Here is a 23,200-nt window from a genome sequence, read left to right on the forward strand (position 1 = left end):
AAGCTAATTACTACGCGCAAAATTCGTGGCTTGCCTCAAGGTATTCTTCCCAAGGTCGCAAAGAATGACTGCGTTTTCCTCAAGGCCAAGAGAATCGCCTTACAAGCTTCTCGCTATTCTTTCGATTTCTTCGAATCTAACGAGATCTTTTAATGCAAGCGCAATGAGATTATGTTAGCTATATGAAAGATAATTCATAAAAGAAAAGGGGAGCGCGATGCTTTTACGTTCTCGATCAGCTGACAGCGTTTTGACAATTCCAGACGTATCGCGATTAACATCGATATTGGATCGAACGAACGCATTAAACCGGCATTTGCGGTTACAACTTCCCGATTGAAGTCGTAACCGCATCCTCGGTAAGAATTAATTAATTAAAGTACGACTATAAATTCGAAAAGTATAATCAGGTGACACTTTTCGAATTTATATATTTTATATATATAATTAATCAATTCTTATAATTAATTAATTCGATACTTAATATCGCAGACTTTCATGCATATCATTTCTCTGTAATCTTCTTTCACCGTGATGTTGGAAGCGCTTTCTATTTGCTCGACAAGAGAGCTCAGGAAAATTAGAACGATTCCGCTTGATCACTAATCTCGCTAATAAAACGATATCGGAAAGCCTGTCCCGGTTAAGCTGTTTACGGTCACGAATAATATAACGGTCACCACAAGCGCGCGTATGTATGACCGATACCTAATTCATGAATGGTCATAGGGGTCGTATTTAATCACGTACGCTCGGCAAGAATCTATAACGCGCTCCGTATATCGCGTGGCTAACATTTAAATGATGAATGAGCATTTAATTAGAACGGCGTGAGCGGGCAAGTTGATCGCGTTTTTGATTACCTTTTATAATACGTGCAGAATGATGAATCATCGAGTCATTAAATAAAGATAACATTATCGATTCTTAATCAGTGGCACGCTCGTATTTTTTTAGAAATCGAAAACTATATTAAAGCTCTCCTGTGATCCCTGCCTGGCCTGCCTTGGCGTTTTTCTACGCGAGTGCAACGATCTCTAGAGGAGGAGAACAACCTGCAGTCTGAGAGGAGGAGGAGATCTAAGAGGCATCGAGCGACAGCGTTGCAAGACCTTGTAGTAATTTATTATTTGAATAATATTTTTCCTTAAGCGTATACGAGTATCTATTCCTGTTTATTTTGATTCACTTATTTGAATAACTTATCTGGTGTACGAATATCGGAAAATTTACTCCATTGTAAAAATTGCTAAAATCAGAAGATAATACTCTATATTTGTATAAAAAGACTAGACATATACAATATAATATTTATTTATGACATATATCGACATTTTTTTATTACAATTAATATTTTGACGTTTTATATCGACAATTGCTTCTTTTCACACAGTAAAATGTCTCTCGACATAATCGACAATGGAGTAAATTCTTTGTGCTCGTCGGACGAGCTTCCAATCGATCGATATTGGTTAATTTCGCGCCGGAGGCGGGGAACGCGCGCAACATATACATGTCGCATTATGGTGATCGAAAGCGATTACCAAGGGGTGCTTTGCTGCCGTTATTCGCGACAGACTCGCCTCTTTTATCCATCTCTTGTTACACGAGCGAATTATTCCGCGCAGTGAGGGGCGCCCTAATGGCGCACGTGTAGATGGCCTTAATAATCGTGGCACGTCCCTAGCGATTGGAGACGGTTCGTATTGCCGCCGCTCCTGATTGCCAATAAACCCTTGGGCACGTTTTTAAGGTCGGATTATACAGTTTCGGCGGAGAACTTGAAATAATGAGCGCCATTTATACGCGATCGCCGATCGGAGCATCTCCGTTAATTCTCGCGACGAGAAATTAAATTTGGATATATAGCACAATTAATTTATCGCTAATTTATGTCAAATTTATCGCTCGTACCAATTGACAGAAAATTGAGATTTAAGACGAGAATGCTGATTTATTACATTATGCTAAATATCTCAAAAATACTTAAATTGGATTATTTGCAAAAAAATTGCAAATAAAATATACCAGAATTGATGATTAATTATTAATTGTTTAAAAAGGATATTGCAAGTGTACTTAAAAGTATCTCAAAAATACTTAAATGGATTATTTGCAGCAAAAAGAATTGTAAATAAAATACACCAGGATTGATAATTAATTATTAATTATCAATCCTGGTGTATTTTATTTACAATTCTTAATAATTAATTGTTTAAAAAGATATCGCAAGTATATTTCAAAAAGAGTGCCAGATAAGATCGGATGAGTTGTTAATTTGCGATCTAATAGAACGAACTTTATATTTCATACTGTTATATATTACGCGTATCAGAAATATTAATAATAATAATTTATGTAAGATGCAACATCATGTAAAACATCGCTTTTCTACTTTCAGGTATGTAGCACTTCGAATTAAAATGACGCAAAACCTGGCATCGAGCGAGATTAATCGCCGACAGGAATCGTCGAGCCGCAAAAGCCACGATGGAAACGGATTTATGATGTAAGTATATGCATTCATTAGCATTACATAGCGCGCTCTCGCCGGGATGTTACCCCGGTCCGGCGTTCAAGCAGACGCGTGGTCTCTAGCTCGATCTCCGTCGGCGATTAGTCAAGGTGGGCTTCGCGAGAGACGATCTATCTCGCTACACGCGGTACACGCATCCGCTAAAACACGCATGTGAATATTCCGCGCGACACTCGGGAGATGCAAAAGAAGATGGAGCGCCGCCGACGAAAGATCCACAGGCCATATTCATGCGTTCGTTGGCTCGAGTTTATGTCCGAGAAGATGCTTGAAGAATTAAATTATTACATTCTCACGCGCGAAGGGTATGAAAAAGGGGGAGAGAAACTTCGCGGAAAGTTATACGCGCGGATAGAACCTTACCGGAGACCTATGTAAGTTAATGTCCGGCTATATTGGACGGAAGGATGCTTAATTTCATTCACGTGGATTCTTTATTCACGCACGGAGGTCCGTTGCACATTGTAAGATAGATCGTGCTTTGATCTCAAATTGAATTACCGCCGATCCCGCGGCGATATTCGCGTATTCCACGCGAATGTTTCTCTCTCGCGCTGTATTCGTGCTACGTAGGGCACGTAGAGCTCGACAATAGTAGTTTCAATACATCCCGATGCAATTGTGAGTTCCAGAGATACGAAAAAACTTCAATTTCGCGCTAGGCAAACCTTCATTTCTGATGCCAGCAAAAAAATGGAAGGAAATAACAAATTCGATCATATTAAAATCGTATTTAAATGCAGTGACATAAACACTTTGATGATGAAATAATAATATATATTCTAAAAAAATGACAATATATCGTGATTGAATTTTAATCACATTTAAAAAGTTTATATATTTTTTTTATTTAAATAACTTCATACGGCAGTCTTTAACATACATTAGAATGACCGAATTCGCTATAACACAAAATAATATCATGTAAGAGGAACAAACGTGTGAAATATGAATCGACGGAAGGAAAAATGGGGGAGGAAGGAAGATGCGAGAAAATAGCAAGAAGGCCGCGTGAAAATGCTTACGTAGTGAATCGTGACGGGGAATCGCGATGTTTCACGGTGAATTCATCCGTTGAGATTGAATCTCGCCTCGATTCCATAGATTCGCCTTATTTTGTTTGGTTTCTTACTCGCTTGCGATCATCGTCGTTCCACTTCCACTTATTTTGCGTTACATCTCGGCTATGTCTTAAGCACTCGACATCGTTTCTTCGACAAGAAGATATTAAAAAAAAAAAAAAATTGCACGTCAAATAGTTGTGAAACGAGGTGCAAGATGAAATCGCATTGAATTAGGATGGTGAAATCGAGATATATATACACATATACAAACAGTTATGTCTTAAATATAAATTTAATCGCATGTCGGGACATATATGGGAAATGCGTATATACTTCGATACGTGCAATAATTTCCTGCATTACGGCATTATTTCTAAGTTTGTATGTATATGTCAGAAAATGTGTGTGGGATTAATTTTTAGATTAGAATTATTTCGCGCGAATAAAATCAAACTTCAATTGAAATCTTAGATAGCAATTTGAAATAGCATAGATTGTACGCTTGACATACTTATGCAAAAAGCCACCATTAATGTCTGACAGATGGCATTCTTCATTTTTGTCACATTATTTATTGATGATTTTGCGAATGTCATGTAATCGAATATTTATACAGTATTGCCTGTAAAAATTCGTTTATAGGTAACATCTGTGTTCTAGATAAACTCGAGGACCGCTCGTCCGTCCGTTTAAATGAGATGCATAAAGTATCAGGCTAACGTGAATTCATAACGAACGACGGGCATTTTATTTATGCCCTGTCGTTTACCGGTGTGCACACTACGAATTTGCGAGTCGTAAAGTACGCTAGAGTCAAGAGTTACACGATAGTAATTGCTTTTCTTCTCTACAAAGACACGCTCCGTTTACTTTTAATAACCGTCAATATCTTAAATTCCTACTTCCTATTATTATCTCTTACTACATCTCTTTTTTACGCACCGCGTACATCATTGCTCGTTGATTTATATATCTAGGGTACGACATATACATAAAGTATATACGAGAATGGTGTTATTTAGCCAGCTCTTGGTCGATAATTCGATGGATACATCCTGTACGACACAGCGTCGATTTATTCCTCGTGCAGTGCACTTTATAGAAATTCGTCGACACGCGCATCGGCCCCGTTTTCATCCTCGATTCACGCACCGCAAGGATATGCTGTCTTCGTGTCAAGGTAACTGTACCGCAATATCGCAGTCGTTCCACATAACGACGCCGCGATAGGTGCCTCGATACGACGCCTTGCTGATCGTTTTGTCCTGCGGTGCAGACTGTAGATCATGAGGATTAGAATCGTGTAGCGACGAACGGAGCGATTCTCGCTCGCGTGTACCTGCCGGTGATAGCAGGTCGGGATAAGTTTTTACAACACGCGTATATATAAAACGCACCGAGCCGGAATCAGCCCCGTTTTTAAGTTATGTTATACTTAACGAAGAATCTCCGATGGCCAGAGGCAGCGCGATAATTCTCGCGAATTATCTCTCGAAACATGTCGGAAAATATCGAAGTACGCGGCTGTAAATTATGCAATCGCGCCTCTTGTTATTCAATCGATTCGATGTAATGTACATTTAAGTGGACTCGAGCGATAAATGGAAAATAAAACATTATTAGACGATTTCTCAACTTTTGAACGAATGTTAGATTGCTCCTTGATCGATTTTATTTTTATCTTGTTAAAGTGTTTTTTTTATACTTTAACGGCAGGTGAAATGTAATTAAGTGAATAAAGTGAAGTGTAATTAGTGTGACTTTATGTTTTCGATTTATCTCTTTATTGCGCGTAGACCGATCGAATTAACATGCCGCGATATTTACGTCACACATCTTTACGTAAATTAATTGAAAATTCCAGGATACATTATCCATGCACACATAAATTTATATATTATCTCAATATATAATTAGTTAAAAAATAATCGAGAATTTTACGATAATTCTTAATTTTTCTTTTATTATCGATAATATTTTCCTGTTTAAGGGAGGGTTTAATTTCTGTAGATTGCGTAATAAAAGAAAAGAAAAGAAACGGATGCAGTTATATGCGGTAAAAGTTATATTTGCAAATGTAATCAGGTGAAGAGAATTTTACGAGTTTATAGTCATATTTTATATAATTCATTTTTGCTATTGACTTAATATCACAGATTGTCAAATTGTCAGATTGTCATTTCTCGTAGCTATAATTTTTTTTATAGTAATGTTTTCTATTTTATAGAAATACTTTCTATTTGCTCAGGAAAATTAAAACAATTTCGGTTGATCGGTTATTTATTTTGCTAATGAAACGATATCGAAAAGCTTATCCCGATTAAGCTGTATACGATCGCGAATATTTTATATTTGTACGACTATTATATTCACGGGAAAAGTGTATTTTCAAATAATATTATAATTAAACGAAACTATATATATTAAAATAATTATTATGAATTGTGAAAACTGTATTTTTTAAATATGACTATCATTGATTAATATAAAATGAATTAATTATTAGATATTTGCTGACATCTTTTCATTATTCGAAAAGCAATTTAATTTAGAAAAAAATTGACATTTAAAAAAATTACAGATTTTAAAAATCCTGTCCGAGAATCTTTAATGTGTGGTATTAATTAGCAACCATCGAGAATGCACAATATTGTACCATATAGCCCATCAAGCTATAGCAAGCATCATTAAAATAGACATATACCTGCCTACGTCTACTCATACACGAATAATGCGTCTGTAAATAATGCGTGTAAGGCATGCCTCAAGTGCAGCTTCAAGCTAATTTCCATGAGCAAAATTCGTGGCTCGCTTCAGGATATTCTTCTCAAGGTCAGGAGAAGATCTGATACAAGCTTCTGGCTATTCTTTCGATTCTTCGCTAATCTAACAAGATCTTTTAATGCAAGCGTAACGAGATTACGTTAGATTAGTTACACGAAAGATAATTCAACGTCACGAAAAGTAAAACGTGAGGCGGACGGTGCTTTTACAGTTCTCGAACAGCTGGCGGCGTTTTGACAGCGCTAGACGTATCGCGATTAATCAGTATCGGACCGAGTGAACGTATTAAATCGCGTCGTTAAACCGGCGCGCATTCGCGGTTACGGCCTCCCGGTTGAAGCATCAACCCCGATTGACGCATCCCTCGGGTTTCCTTTTTTTCTTCACGGTGATCTTCTTGCGCTCGCTACGCTTCGTCAGAGAATCGTGTAAAGACCGGCCACAAAACTCGCGGTGCACAGGTACATACTCGTCGTACAAGATCTCGCTGGAACTATAACTATGAGCGCCATAAAGTCCCGATGTTCGAATACAAGGTGGACGGGGAAAGACGTTCTTTTACTACCAACGATCTGATGCATCGTCGTCATTAGGTAGAATACTCGTACGCAGAGAAGAGGCTGCGCGCCAAAAAAGAGAAGAAGACGCGCAAATGCACGACGATAAATTTAAATGCCCTGGAAAAACCTAGAATTTAACGAAGGGCAAAAATCACGTTCAATTAAAATTATCAAGACATTATAAAAAAAAAACTATCTTATCAGTTACGTAAAACTGGCCCCAACAAGATTAACATATCTAGGAGCAAGTTAACTGTATTATGCAGGTGCTTGAGGGAAAATAAGCATCCAGAATTCGCGATGTTTAGCCGTGTGATTATTGGACGTCCGATGAAAACCTGCTAGCGTTAATTAAAAAAGATTAAAGAAAAACGTGACGTCATCAACTTCTCGAAGATATTCGTGTCCGGAGATGCACAGTTGAACGGCAATTCGCGACACGAAGGTGTCTAGCACCTGTTGACGAATGCAGCCTCGCCTTCGGACACGTTCGAGAACGTTGGTACTGTTAGACCAATTGAAAGATCGACATCCTTTAAGGTCACCTACTCTCAAGCAGTTATCGCGATGGACGACTCTGCGCATACCAGGACAACAGCCAGGAATCAATTGAATGGACAAGCTTTTCTTCAGCATATGCTTATGGAAAATTCAGTTAGTAGCTCTCTTATCGGCGGGTTCGCGAATAAAATTCCTCTTGCACGCAGTAAACACTTATTTAACAAAAAGCTTCGTGCAATTTTAACGAGACCAATCGATAAAATCGACCAGCTGGCGATTATTCAGGTACGAATGATTGTCGAATTCCTCGATGAGCGGAAATCGCGCTGCGCGTGCAACCGATTAGAAACTCCCCTTCGAGATGGCAGTTACAATGTAAACTGATAGACGCTTAGCCGCGAGCCACCACCGTAGATGAGCGCTCCTCTATCTCTCTTTCCCTGCCTCTCCGCGGTTCAACATTTTTCACCAAGTCGCTGGCATCGGGTCGATCGAGGCACGGGGATTAATTAAAAGCAGGCGGACTAACGAAGGCAGGGAAAGAAGATTCTCGCAGAACCGGTCTAAATGCAAGATGGCGTGAGTATTATCGATTTGTCATCGGTTGATAAAAATCGGCAAGACCCATGCTACTCGTTCCTCTTTTTCCCTTTTGTTTTTATCGCCTCTTTTCTCTCGACGCACGTCTCCTCGTTACTTCGACTTACCATAGCACGGCCGTCGATTCGATAAACTGTTATCGTCAAAAAGCGGCTCGTTAATCGCGTATATAAATCGATACGAGACGGTAAATAAATATACATGATTCATATTCTGCCAGAATATAAACTTAGGCGTGTAACTGTTTTTTCCTCGTTGTTTTCACACTTTTCGAGTCCGCCGGATTGTTAGCTGTCACTTTTTTTAGAGATTTTAACTTTTTTTAGTTGATTTTAACACCGTAAAATATGCGAATGACTAATAAACGTATAAATCTTTAAAAATCTACGTTCGAAATGATCTTGTAAGTGATTAAATGTAGATAGAGAGCGAGGAAAAATAATTACATATACAAATTTCGTGGCAATATTTTCAAGACAACAAAAGAGAAAAATTTATTGTTCAGTTCTGAAAAACAACACATATTAGTGTCCATTGATCATTACGTCTTTTAATTTTTCTTTTTAGAGCGGCAGTGATTATTCGCGTTTCATTGAGCAAGTCGCAAACATTGCGCAATGATCTAAAACATTAATTAAATAATTTTGCGGCTTTTCATGAGAGGCTGCATGATTAATTTCCTCGACCAATATACTCATAATTATATTCGAGATAAAAAAAAATATCATCACTCATGTTTTAATAAACACAAAACTCTGATCATGTCTCGCGAGTGTCAAGAGTTAAACCGTACGATGTAAACATAGGGCCTTTTGCACGTTTAAAAATCAATGAATGCGAATATCGTTAGCGCGAATCAAGAATTTAACAGTACCATTGTACGTCGTGTAAAAAAAAATTAAGTATCTTTACACACGGTCAAAGTTCATGATGCGAAACGTTACCACGTGGTATCATGGGGTCTTCGAGGGGTTAATCAGTATACGGAGATTGATAGGCTCGCGAAACGCAAAGCGCCGGGATAAATCGACGCAGAGGTATTTATCTGTAATTAAGTCGCTCGCAATTAAAGGCGACCATCGATCAAAAAATATTATTTGCTATTTCAGGCGGATACGCGAAACCTTCGCCGGCTCGTATTAATGAGCGTTGTTACGCGCGGGGATAGAAGGGCCACGACGAGAGCGAGCGAGCGAGACGAAGGAGAAGGGATCATAAATCTGTGTAATTGACAGGTCCCGCTGAAAACGTTCGTGCGGCATAGATGCTCGGGCGGATAGCCGACTAATAACGCTCTGCCCGCCCGCTAATAATCTACGAACGCGTATAATGGCCGCTTTGAAGAAAATGCCATCTTCCCATATTCGCGAAGGAAGAGGCGGCGCGTGTAAAAAAATTAATGCCCGTATATAACAAAACTTGCGTTAACCCGAGAACAGAGGGAGGGATGATGATCAAGCCTGCAATTAACACCTTAGGGCGAAAAATCCGAGAGAGAGGAAAAAGCACGTAGTCTTTCTCGCAAGTGCGTGCGCGAGATTTTGCAGTCTCTAATTCATTGGCATCGGCATCTTGCGACCGCACGATGCATTGGAATTATTATCGTCGTCGCCCACGTGCTCTATGTGCCCTATGCGGTATCAATACGAAGAAAGAAGCATTCGTCGAATATGTTTGCAACAGGGTGTCTGTTCAAATCTTGTTCAAAAAGTATCTTGATTTACTTTTGTTTAAAAAATTCCAGATAAAGATAATATTTTAAAGATTTTTTATTGCAAATTTATGAAAAATAATTTTTCTTGTATAAGTTTTTCAATGTTTTTTATTCAAGGAAAACATAAATCTTCTCAAGTTTCCAATGCTTTGTAAAGAAACTGAATATATAACTTTAAGGTAAGCATTTTTCACTTGCATAAAATTTTCATTTTATTATTATTCAAAACAATAAAAAATATGCACTGTAAATTTAATATTTGAGACATTAAATATATAGAGAGATAAATATATATATTTTAAATAATAATAATTCACTTGGCTTATCGACTATATACAATATGGGAGCAAAATTATCAAAGAGAGAATTTTTTAAAAACTCCCCGAGTTTCAATAAAATTCCTTGATTTTTCTAGGTATAAAAGAATCTCTGTGAATTTCAGATTTCTTCAAAGAGTAGACATCCTGTTACAAATATTGACGCGGCGATAATTTAATTTGAGATCAAAGATAATCTCTCGATCTATCTTTTGGAATAGAGAGAAAGCGCGGACTTCTGTGCGTGAGTAAAGAATCCACGCTTCTGTTTAATAGTCGGACAGTAACTTATTCCGGTTCTTGATTTAAATATCGCATATAGATGCGTCCGCATCAGCCGCGTGTTAGTGCTTCTAAGCTCAGTTATTACTGAAACTACTGTAATCAGTGCTAATATGCAGGCCGGTCGGTACTAAGAATTAACAATTTCCGCTAACCTGGGACTCTCCCAGTACTAACTTTGCGCACGTTGCAACCTGCAGCACCGCGTGGTGAATCAATAAAATTGTAAATAGTGTACCCTAATTAAAAAAAGCAGTAGAAGAAACTATTTATCGCGATAATTATGCAAACGCATATCGAAGTGCATGATTAAATTCTTGTAATAGATTGCAAAGTGTAATGTATAATAATGATGTATCGCATTCTTTTACGCGTTGTAAAAACAAGATTACTCTATCGATGTCAGCTTTAATCGCAATCTAGGAGAAAGAGAAATTGTAGATTACGAACTAATTACAACATACACGAGAAAGGTGTCAAAGTCGAACATATAATATCTTGTTTTCGTCCTCATTTTTAGCTAAAAGTTTAAAAATTTGTATCCATAGATATTTACTAGATTATTCCCTATAAAATTTTGATTCAAACTTTTTTTGCAAACAAGTATAAATAATCCTCCTAAACAAAAAAATTGAAAAATTTTCTAAACCTGAAATTTTCATTTAAAATATTATAGACACATAATAAATAGAGAAATATCGTAATCAGAGAGAAACAAAAAAGAAGAGGTGAAGAATGTTACGGCGTTACAAAAAAATTTTAAACTTATACTTTCAACGAGCACATTTGTCCTCTCGATAATAAAAAATGGAAAGTAATACGTAAAGCCATCAACAAGGAAGCAGGATGTCTTAATAAGCGACAATTCTTTCTCCAGTGCTCATTCATAAAAGGCTTTGCCGTGCCGTTTTTTCGCTATTTTAATCTTCGTATAAATAACAGATAATCGCGCATAAATATACGTAGGAAAGAGAATTTTATGGAGAGTTCAGATTATATCGATTCGCATCACTTGCCGTTTAATACGCGTTGAATGATACTGCTCATTTGCAGCTGCCTACTTGTACGAGACTCCCGTTTAAATACCTGGTGTATCTCCTTTCCATCGTCAAGGAGCTGGATGGAATCTCCGTTCGTGGACAAGTGACATCAACGGTATATGCTGCCTACAATCACGTACGTCGTTTTGCTCGACGACATCGTTGCGCTCGTCGAGCTGTTGAGACAACTGTTACCCCCTGTGTTTACTTGCGTGCCGCAATATGTTTATATGTTCTGTAAACAATTGAAACGTTGATTGAAACAAAGCAGCACGTATTGCTTCACGAAAAGATCGCTTAAAGAATATATGTATGTTTTATTATGTATGACGTATGACTTTTATGGATAAATATATGAGTGATGTAAAAAACTTATATTAATATAAATATACATATACATATAAATTTTATTGCAAGCTCCACAAGCTTGCAATAAAATTTATTTGTACGAGGGAATGATTGATAGGCAAATGATCGAAGGATTTAAAAAGCGTTTTTATTCAAAATATAGTTTCTCTATGATTTATAAAATGAAAAAATAATTATACAATAAAGTGCATATTTATTCGCGACGTTTTATTATGAAATAGAAAAGATTTTATTATAAATAAAATTTTATAATTTATACTCACAGAGAGACTGTATTCTGAATAAAACGCCTTAAATCGTTCGATCATTTCGACTATCAATCATTTTCTCGTAAATATAAATTTTTTGATAAATAATATTTGTAAAATGACCGCTGCTCCAATTTGCAACATTTTGTACATAAATGAAGTTTGTTAAGGACTAATAATCTATTAATATAATAAGCATTAAATTTTAAAACTATGTAAAATAAATTAATTTTACTTGAGAGGACTTGATGGAATCGAAAGTTGCCAAGGTAGAAGAATTTAACCATCTGTGATGGTTAATGGACTATTCTTAATGTACAAACGACAGAGGAATAATAATAATCTTTTTATCTTTCTACGCCTCGGTCCTTATCCCCTGCCCTACTTGATCCTTTGTTGAAAGAACAAGTATAAAAGACACTTTGCATTACCAAATATGTAAAGGTTAACGCGTCGCTACTTTTTGCACTTACATGTTTACATCTGACTAACTTCATCTCCGAGTCAAATATTTTGAAACGTCAACAGCGCCTCATTCCTAAAATTATTTATAATTCTTATACGTATTACCAACGGTAAAAATGGTGTTCGACATAATTGGGATTTGCTTTACCGACTGCAGATAATCTTTAACGAGAGAAATGTCAGTGAAAAGAAATCATCACGCTAACAATAAGAATTAACAAAAGAATTTTTTTTTCCTCGATACGTTGACTTTTATTATATAGTACGTTTTATGTGTGTTTTGCATTGTGAGCTCATATAAATTTTTTCAAAATGCTACACGTCTATATAATTGTTAACTGCGATAATTTCTTTTTTAATATTAATTTTCTTTGATCCGTTATATTAAGCCAAAATATTTTTATACTGAGTTTTACTAAATATGTTATATATGTTTTAGAATAAAAATATATTTTTTCAATTTATACTATCGAACGATGATATAAAAAAATAATCCGTCTGAAAATATAATGTGGAATAGAAAAAAAATTCGCATAATTTTTTGCTTTGCTATCGTAATTTAATATTATTGCAATGAGAGAACAAAAAATTTCGTTATGTTTAGATTTCTTTCTCATGTTACAGCTTTGAAACCTGGTATAAAAAACAGCAGTATGAAATACATTTGCATTATTCTGTTGATCATTAATTTATCTAAATATTAATATATATTATAATATATATTATATATTATATATATATATATATATATATATATATATATATATAACATTTTTTCTTGTTTTATCTATAAAATGAGAAATATTCGAAGAATTATTGATAAACTTTTACAGCAAAATTGATGCGAATAGAAATAATAAAAAATAAAGCTTGCATTATGATCTTGGCCTTTCTTCTTTCTTCAACTTTCTTTAAAATGTAATGAAAAAAAATATCTTTGATTATTTTAATGAATTTTAAAAGACTCGAGAGTATTATATAATTTTAATAACACATGAAAGTGTTTAATGATTAAGAAATCTTTTAAGTAAGATAGTACAGAATAATATTTTTTGCTACTGGAAAGGAGTATGCGACAATATCTGTATGATATGGTTCTCGACAAGGTGGCCGACTATCAAGCCGAAAATATATAGGATGGTCTACTCCAAATTTAGATCAGTATATAGAATCATACCAGATGCGAAACGCTGAATGCGGGACAGTTCCATCGGTTTTTCCTCTCAATAGTACGAGAAATTTCTATTGAACAAAGACTTCAGCTTGTTCGTTCAATCTAACTGCAAGTGCATTGCATCGCATTGAGAGAATGTGTGAGAGAATATAGTTGTTGATATGTGCGTATATAGCTAGCATTCAGGTGAAACTAGTGGAATTTTTAGTGCATGAACATTATTTCTACTCTCTCTGTTCTCACAACGTTTAACTCGATAAAATTCATAATATTACAAAAAATAATTCAATTAAATCACGCATGGTGTTATAAATATACAGTATAAAAACATATCGGAAAATAGAAATTAACAATTACTAAGAGCTTGGAAAGCTAAACAAGAGAAACATTTAAAAGCAAAAATAAAAACATAAAAATTAGTAAAAAAATTTAGTGACATCTGACGGAAAGTACACGAATTATTTGCGTGTGATAAGCGATCTGAAATAAATGCCATAATCTTCTACACACCTAGATTCATATCTTAATTAGTTTATAGCATTGCAGTAATAAAGCTGCCTTCGTCCAGGTAAAAACATATTTGATGTTGCGCTAATAATTTTGCTATTCTAATTAAGAAATACAACAAATCTTGTACAAATTGAAGCAGAAATTTATCTTCGTTTTGCAGCTCATTTATTAAAATGGATTTACGTCAACGTCCTTTTTTGATTGTATCAACATTGTTAATACTAGCAACATGCAGTCATGGAATCGCGAGACCTATAAAAATAGGTAAGCACACTCTAAAGAAATAGATGAAATAACATTATTTACGAGTAATTTGAAGTATTTTTCTAATAATATAATATAAACTTGGTTTTGCCTAAAAGAATTTAATAAGAAAATTACAATTAGGAATTAAAATTAATTTATTTTACTAATATCATGTAATGTAAAAAGTATTCTAATATATTGCTTTATATTGCGACTTTTAGGTATATTTAAGATGAAACAAAATTTAAAGAATATTAATTGTTACTCAGTTTTTCTCCTTTTTTTTCATTTTTTTATAACAAGTTATTATAAATAATCCTGCATATATAATACATGTTTATCTAATAGAGTAAAAAGAATGCAATTTATAAAAAATTAACTTTTGAACGAAACGAATGAGAAATACACATATATATATGTTCAACAGTGATGTTCGAGTTAAAACTGACTCAGCATGTGTTATTCGTTACTTACTATTGATCCAATACGTGTAACGTAAATTACAAGTTCTATGTGATTGTCAGTTATTAGTGAAACAAATATTATTCATGGATTACAATTATGAATACAAAATTAATTGCGATTATGTATATTTGTCGATCTTTTTAATCATTAAAAACCGAATATAAATCTATTTGTTAAAAATTTATCGCATTCATTGAATTTCACAATTTTACACAACAGCAGAATATTTTGTAATTAGTATTACAATTGGAAAAATAATTTTACATCAAAGAAATAAGTTAAAAATGTAGAAATTTTTTTAAAATTTAGAAAATCTTTATATTTAAGTCTATTTTTAAAATCAATCTTTATTGGACTTTTATCATACATCGTTAGCTGGAATCTTTCACAAAGGTGATGAAGATCATATGTCCACATTTCTAAGAGCAATATCCGAGACAAGATACGAACACCCTGCACCCGCATTCGAATTCGTTCCTTTCACCAAGTACATAGATGATGATACTGACAGCTTTACGACTGCAGCAGCTAGTGAGTAACAAAAAATTAATCAATGTGAATAATGAAACATTATATTATAATAATTAATTTTGACAAGTTTTCTTATTAATTTTAAATATAGACGCTATCCCTCAAATTTTCTTCTTCACATATTCTTATATTTGTTTTAATTCGATTTGAATTTCAACAGAGACTCTTTAATTTTCTAGTTCAAGACAAGGCAAATATTATAAATTAAAAAATCTGTAAAGTGAGACCATATAATATATGCTTGCTCTGCTTTAACAATATCTGATTTATACAATGCTTTTAGTTCATGTTTTATATATGCTATTATGTTCTTTCTTGTATAGCTTGTGAGCTTCTCGAGGAAGGCGTGGCAGCTATTTTCGGGCCTGCAAGTCCGCATACTCGAGGAATAGTTGCAAGTATTGCTACGCGATTCGAAATACCGCATATCGAATACGTTTGGCGGGAAACTGAGGTATTAAGAGCGGAAGCAGAAGAAGATAAAAATCCGTCAATGACAATAAATGTGTTTCCGGACAGTGAGATGGTCAGCCAGGTCAGTTGCCATAGAAAAAAATATTTCACAAAGTAATTTTGTAAAAAAATAATTTTGTAGATGAACTATAAACTTATTAAAGTTTTTAATGTTCAAGTATTGCAATATAACCCGTAAGAATTTAAATCTTGCGCGATTCATATCTTTAAAGAACGTATAGTATATATACAACAAGAAAGCATGTAAAATATGTTAAATCATAATATTATTTTTGTATCAGAATTTTTATATCGACAAAATTATCTAGGCTATCGCTGACATTGTCGACTCGATGAAATGGCAAGGCTTCGTTGCAATTTACGAAAACAAGGATAGACTGTCGCGCATTCAAAAGGCTCTAACGTTGAAACGAGCAAAGGATACTTCTGTTGCAATTCGGGAACTGGGCAATGGACCAGATTATCGCCCGATGCTCAAAGAGATACGCAATTTGTCTATTTCCAATATCCTCCTTGATGTTCAACCGGAAAAGATTATTAATGTTCTCCATCAGGCGAAAGAAATTAAATTGCTTGCCGATTATTGTAATTTTGTTATAACATATTTGGTAATAATAATATAAATCTTAATAGATTTTAAAGATAAAAATTTAATTAAGGAAATAAAAAAATTATTATTAGAAGTGAAAAATTCTGATAGAATTCATACAAGTTAATTAAATAATGTTATAAAAGATAGATAAGATGCGATTGACGATTACGAGAAGAAATTAAAAATATATTTAATAAGGTTGAAGAAAGTTATAAGAAATAACTAACAAACAATTATACATATATACATATATATATATATATATATATATATATATATATAATATTTAATAAACAATTCGAATAGTCGTGCTCATTGTTTCGATTATATAAGTTATATCATTGAAGAATTTATTGGACAATTTGCGTAAAGAAAAATTATATTGTCGCGAGAAAAAAGAAAAAAATGATACTATATCATTTTTTAGTTGTATAAATAGCTAAAAATCTTTTAAAATAATCTTTCTTGAAATTGTAGGATGCATCCAAACTACCTATTACCGAGATAAGAAACGGTACCTACGCCAATATTACCGGATTCAGTTTAAGGGAAAATGATGTAGAAGGCATTAACTGGGTAAATACAAGCATTTTTAAGTAGCAATATAAATAATAATAAATAAAATGATATACTTGTCATGAATAATATTAAAAAATTTATATCTTCACTATATATATAATCCTTAAATACTGATGCAGTTGCACAGAATACTGAGACAAACTGCACAGAAACAAAAATTACATATTATTTACAGAGTCTTTTTGACTCATTCATTAAATTTATAAGATGTTTTTTTTTTAGATGTTTTATTATCTTAAATAAATTATTAGATAATTTATTTAAGATAAATAATAAAAAAATATATCTTAAATAAAACATTTTAATTATAACTACAATAATTTCGAGTTTGTTATAAAAAAATAACTCCATCTTAACTAATTATTTATTTTATATTTTGATATTTACATTCAATTAGATAAATATTTTATATTAGAAGGTAGAAAATTTAGATTAAAGCAGTCACTTTTAAAATTCAGTTACTTGGCTATTTATAATTTCAATGTAGCTAGATTCAGCAATTCTCTATGATGCGGTATTCTTGCTGCATAAAGCGATAGAAACTTTAAATTTGAGGAATATTGATAACAAGGAATCTAAAATGATTGATCCTAAACCACTTTCTTGCAAGAAAAATTACAAATATCAAGCGGGACCCAATATTACGAGTATTATACGAGAGGTAAGTTCTTCTATATTTCTCTTATTATTTAATAAAGAAAATACATTCTTGGTTTTAAGCTTCTTAAAATACAACTGATTTATTAAAATTTTAAGACATGAATAATAGATAATTTTTGTATTACTTATATAATTAAATTTAAATTAATTATATATCTGTATATAATTAATGATAAGTGAATTTTTGTTGCAGTTATCAAAAATGGGGAAGATAACAGGTGCGATGAATATTGACGAATATGGCCGTCGACAGGACTTTAATATCCAAATACTGGACTTTCGATCGGAAATAATGAAAACGGGCTTCTGGGATATAAATGGTCTACATCCTATACAAACGGAAAAGGAAATGGAAAGTTATTTATATAAATCTATTCAAGACAAAATATTTAAAATTAGCACCAGAGAGGTTCGTAATATTTAATGTTATTTGTCAATGTTAAAATTATTTTATTCAAAAACATATATAAATTAAACATATATAAATTTTTTCCCTTTTTCTCTCTTTCTCTTTATGTATATGATTTAGGGTGCACCTTATGTAATGGAAGTCACTGATGGATCAACACGTGGCGTTTTAATCGACCAAAAGCGCTACGAGGGTTATTGTATCGATCTTATCGATCTTATCGCAAAAGATCTAGGATTCAAATATACATATGAGCTTGTGCCCGGACCATATGGCAATTACGATCCAAAGACAAAGAGTTGGAACGGTCTAATCAGGCGCCTTTTGGATCATGTATGTAAGACATTTTATATTCACTAAAAACTATTTATATAAAAGAAAATTTAAATTGATCTCAATCACATTAAACCTATCTTTTCACCTGCTAAAGTAGGAGAATTTTTCCGTTAAGACGTAGAATAAAAATGTAAAGCGATTAAATCGATTATTTTCGTATCCAAAATAAAGATAAATTAACAATGAGAATTAATATGTTTCAAAAACATATCTTTTTTAAAATCATCTATCTCAATCATCTATTATTTAGTATCTTTGACATTTTCCATCTTTCACGGAAATAGACAAATCTGTCTGTTCTATTTTGTTTTCCTTTTTCGACTAATTTACTATTGTAATTTTTTTGCAGGAATCCGATCTTGCGATTTGCGATTTAACAATAACCTTTGCACGTGAATCTGCCGTAGATTTTTCGATGCCCTTTATGAATCTTGGTAATAATATTTTTTGGCGAAATATTTGTAAGACTATATTAACATTTATATATATATAATATATAATATAATATAAATAATATATATATATATATATATATATATATAATATAAATAATATATATATATATATATATATATATATATATATATATATATATATATAAATAATATATATATATATATATATTATTTATTAAATTTTTTTAAAAATTTTGAAATAGATTAGCCTATAATAAAATGCCAAAAAGTCATAATAACGAAATATAACTAAATTTAAGATTAATTTAGATTATATAAAAAAATATACGATTGATGATAATATTATATCTGCTTTATTTATACACTGTATAGGTATAAGCATCTTATTTAGCAAGCCAGAAGAGAAGGAGCCAGATTTATTCTCCTTTTTGAGCCCATTGAGTACTGACGTCTGGATGTACATGGCGACAGCATATCTTGCCGTATCCATAATGTTGTTTGTTCAAGCAAGGTAAGATTAACTGATATATTTTATTTATCTAATTCTCTCTCTGGATATATAATCTTGGAGATGCAATCATGATAAGAAAAATTATCTCCCAAATATATTAACACACATACATACAAGGTAGGGCAAAAGTTCCGGAACGGCTAAATATCTCAGAAAATATTAATTTTTTGAAAAAATGGTTTAGACAGAAAAAAATGGCTTAAAAAGATCTATTAGCTGATGGTATTTATTTGATCTTGGGATGACCTTGAAAAGCGCGGTCAAGGTCACCATAAAAATCTTAAATGGCAACCTCTATTTTTTATTACATATTCTTATAGCTGAGGTCGAGAGCTTTCCAAAACACTATAATTAAGTTAGTTTTCATTAAGTACTTTTCGAGTTATGAGGCTTGAAATCATTTCTTAATTTTACATAAACCATAAAATATCTTGTAAAATATTCATTTTTCGATTATCTTACCTTAATACTTTTATGTACAAAATAATGAGAGGAATCAATTAGTGTAAAGAAAACACATAGCTGTTTCGAAGAAAAAATATGTAATTGTTAATTGCAAATTACATATTTTTTCTTCGAAACAGCTATGTGTTTTCTTTATACCAATTGATTCCTCTCATTATTTTGTACATAAAAGTATTAAGGTAAGATAATCGAAAAATGAATATTTTACAAGATATTTTATGGTTTATGTAAAATTAAGAAATGATTTCAAGCCTCATAACTCGAAAAGTACTTAATGAAACCTAACTTAATTATAGTGTTTTGGAAAGCTCTCGACCTCAGCTATAAGAATATGTAATAAAAAATAGGGGTTGCCGTTTAAGATTTTTATGGTGACCTTGACCGCGCTTTTCAAGGTCATCCCAAGGTCAAATAAATACCATCAGCTAATAGATCTTTTTAAGCCATTTTTTTTCTATCTAAACCATTTTTACAAAAAATTAATATTTTCTGAGATATTTAGCCGTTCCGGAACTTTTGCCCTATCCTGTATATTAAAATCAATACATATATTAAAATCAAACGTTAATCTGATGTAATTCTTTTTAAAGAATGGCACCTGGTGAATGGGACAATCCGCATCCATGTAATGCCGAACCTGATGAATTAGAAAATAATTTTGATCTGAAAAATTCGTTATGGCTCACCATTGGTTCTCTTATGCAACAAGGGTCAGATATACTACCTAAGTAAGTTTCTTAATAATATCAGTAAATACACACATATTAAGAGTATCAGCAATTACTTTTTAAACTAATTTTCATGTACTTTTTAAGTTGTTTGTTATATATGTATAATAATATCTTTTATGTGTGTACTTATAGAAAGTAAATGTTGAAAGTAACAAGATTGACATGTGCTTTAAATTTATTGTAATATTTTTTTCATTGGCGACTTAATAATTTGTATTAAATTTATTTATTTATCAAATTTTGTAAATTTTATAAATTTTAATTTTCATGTTTTAGACTTATTTATTTACAATTCATTCAGAATTCATTAATCACTTTCAGGGCGCCGTCTATTCGGACGCTTACGACTATGTGGTGGTTTTTCACACTGATCATGATATCCTCCTACACAGCTAATCTTGCGGCTTTTCTCACTGCAGCTCAGATGGACACGCCTATCAAAAATGTCGAGGATTTAGCTCGACAAACGAAAATTAAGTACGGATCTGTTGAGGGTGGTGCAACAGCATCATTTTTCAGGGTACATTAACTATAACTATCATTATATATTTCAATATTGTATTCAAAATTACTGCAAGCATAATTTGATATTGTGTATTTAACTAATACATTTATACATGTAATATTACCGATGAAACGGTGGGTGAATTGGATTCAAATTATTAGGACTCAAATTACTCGACATATAAACGCATGTTTGCAACAATGATTGAAGCAAGACCAAGCGTATTCACTAAGAGTAATAAGGAAGGTGAGATATTATAATCATAAGAAAATAATAGTTTTGTTTTTCTTCGGATCTTTTATCTTCGCACAGAGTAAAACAATTAAATCAAAATATTTAAAGATTTCCTAATACTCTTTAATAAATGAAAAAAGTTTCTCAGTAAAAGAACATAATTCTAGAAGAAGCAATCCTTTTGGATTGTTTAATCCTGTTTTAAAAATGTTTATTTTCTATCGTGATATAGGTGTCGATCGAGTTGTCAAAAGCAAACGACAATATGCTTTTCTCATGGAGAGCACCACTATAGAATTTGAAATGGAGCGAAATTGTGATATTGACAAAATTGGTGGGCTTATCGACAACAAAGGCTATGGCATAGCTTTACCGCGTAGTAAGTGTGAAAGCAATTTTAAAATGGAAACATTCTACAAGGATCTTCTGTTCATTTTTATTTGAACGAGTTATCGTTTATATTTTCCGCAGATTCTCCATACAGAACACCAATCAATAGTGCGATCTTGAAGTTAGGTGAGAAAGGTATTTTGCAATCGTTGAAGAAACGCTGGTGGCGAGAAATGGGTGGCGGATTATGCGAAAAGGATGATACAGAAAGTGCCAGTAGTGGCGAACTAGGAATGGCAAACGTTGGAGGCGTCTTTCTTGTTTTAATGTTAGGTTGCGGTGCCTCGTTGATCATCGCTATTGTTGAATTCCTTTGGAATATACGAGACGTCGCTGTGAGAGAAAAAGTAAGATTTTCCTTTATCTAATCATTATATTAATTATTATTCCCTATATCGCTTAAAATTAAAATTCTATAATAATCGCATGAAAGGAATAAATATTTTATTTTTTTTAAATAATGTTCAATTTAATATAAAAATGATAAATGTGTATATAATAGAATTTAATTTTGCGATGAAGAGAAAAATAATGATAAATCTTGTTTTAATGTAAAAACAAGATTTATCATTATTTTTCGTAAATTAAATTATAAGACAATAAGATGCAAAAATATATACCAGAATAACTTATTATACGTCAGCTTTAAATTTAATATGCCAATTAAGCCACCGCACATAATTATTGCTGCAGTACTAAAGAATTATTAATTACTTTTGTACAGATTATGCCAGGAGAAGCGCTAAAGGCCGAACTAAGATTCGCAGTGAATATTTGGGCAATGAAGAAACCAGTTAAAATCGCTAAAAGCAGCAGCGGTGCAAGTTCTTTAGAGGGTGGATTCACTAGAGCTGCATCTACGGCTCGTTCCATCGTTGGCTCTTTTTTACGTCTTGATATACTCGACAAATTAGATAAAGATCATGATACAAATAACCGTAGCAATGATCGTAAGATTAATTAATTACTAGGCGAATTAAAATTAACCACCGCTTTTTCAGCAGAATTCTGCACCAAGATATATTTATGTAATAAAGAATTGTATAATAAATACACACACACACACACACACACACACACACACACACACACACACACACGCACACGCACACGCACACGCACGCACACACACACACACACACACACACACACACACACACATATATATATATTAATTAGATATTTATTTATTAATATAGAGTAACCGAAAAAAGAAATTTTCTGCTTGTCAAATTGCGGAAACTGCACTATATATTTGTATATCTCACAATGTTTCTGTGTGCTGGATAAAAAGTTAAAATGTTGACTAAAAAATGCAATATTGTTGTTTCATGAGAATACCGTACAAAAACTGTACTATATATGTTTTATTGAAAGGCTTTTAAGTTGTAATGTTTTAGGAAATCCCTAGTAATGAACAGAAATTAATATCAACATGTTTTTCTTATCAAAAATAAACACATTTTAGCCTCTGCAAAATTTTTAAAATTGC

At 32.8% G+C, this 23,200-nt stretch overlaps 1 protein-coding gene and 1 long non-coding RNA gene across 5 annotated transcripts; both read left to right on the forward strand.

Annotated features, from left to right (window-relative positions):
• The first annotated feature begins 789 nt into the window (after positions 1-789).
• Positions 790-11,748, forward strand: LOC145973570 (uncharacterized). The gene is made up of 3 exons (XR_014439505.1): positions 790-1,118; positions 2,402-2,509; positions 11,412-11,748. It is a non-coding gene; the product is annotated as an uncharacterized LOC145973570 (long non-coding RNA).
• A 1,902-nt stretch (positions 11,749-13,650) lies between these two features.
• LOC145972716 (glutamate receptor ionotropic, kainate 2) lies at positions 13,651-23,027 on the forward strand. 4 transcript variants are annotated; one of them, XM_083101538.1, is made up of 17 exons: positions 13,651-13,709; positions 14,325-14,428; positions 15,251-15,406; positions 15,730-15,941; positions 16,189-16,488; positions 16,950-17,048; positions 17,539-17,712; positions 17,905-18,120; positions 18,241-18,453; positions 18,806-18,890; positions 19,245-19,383; positions 20,439-20,576; positions 20,901-21,099; positions 21,246-21,330; positions 21,551-21,697; positions 21,790-22,055; positions 22,433-23,027. In XM_083101538.1, exons 1-17 carry the CDS (start codon positions 13,675-13,677, stop codon positions 22,670-22,672), a joined length of 2,808 nt encoding a protein of 935 aa, XP_082957664.1. In that variant the 5' UTR covers positions 13,651-13,674; the 3' UTR covers positions 22,673-23,027. The 4 variants fall into 4 exon arrangements, with proteins under 4 accessions (XP_082957664.1, XP_082957667.1, XP_082957665.1 ...); XM_083101541.1 differs by having other exon boundaries at positions 17,662-17,712; XM_083101539.1 differs by having other exon boundaries at positions 13,657-14,222.
• Positions 23,028-23,200: the final 173 nt, after the last annotated feature.

Source organism: Camponotus vicinus, unplaced genomic scaffold, assembly GCF_025532165.1.
Source record: "Camponotus vicinus isolate PSW18456_S1 unplaced genomic scaffold, iyCamVici1.0 SCAF_6, whole genome shotgun sequence".
NCBI lineage: Eukaryota > Metazoa > Arthropoda > Insecta > Hymenoptera > Formicidae > Camponotus > Camponotus vicinus.

What these genes read in the sequence shown, in the direction of transcription:
- LOC145972716 (XM_083101538.1), top strand. Translation starts at nt 13,675, where the DNA reads ATGCGGGACAGTTCCATCGGTTTTTCCTCTCAATA. An exon ending in ACAGTGAGATGGTCAGCCAG is followed by an intron (nt 15,942 to 16,188) that starts GTCAGTTGCCAT and finishes AAAATTATCTAG; the next exon opens with GCTATCGCTGACATTGTCGA. An exon ending in CAACAGCATCATTTTTCAGG is followed by an intron (nt 21,100 to 21,245) that starts GTACATTAACTA and finishes TCAAATTATTAG; the next exon opens with GACTCAAATTACTCGACATA.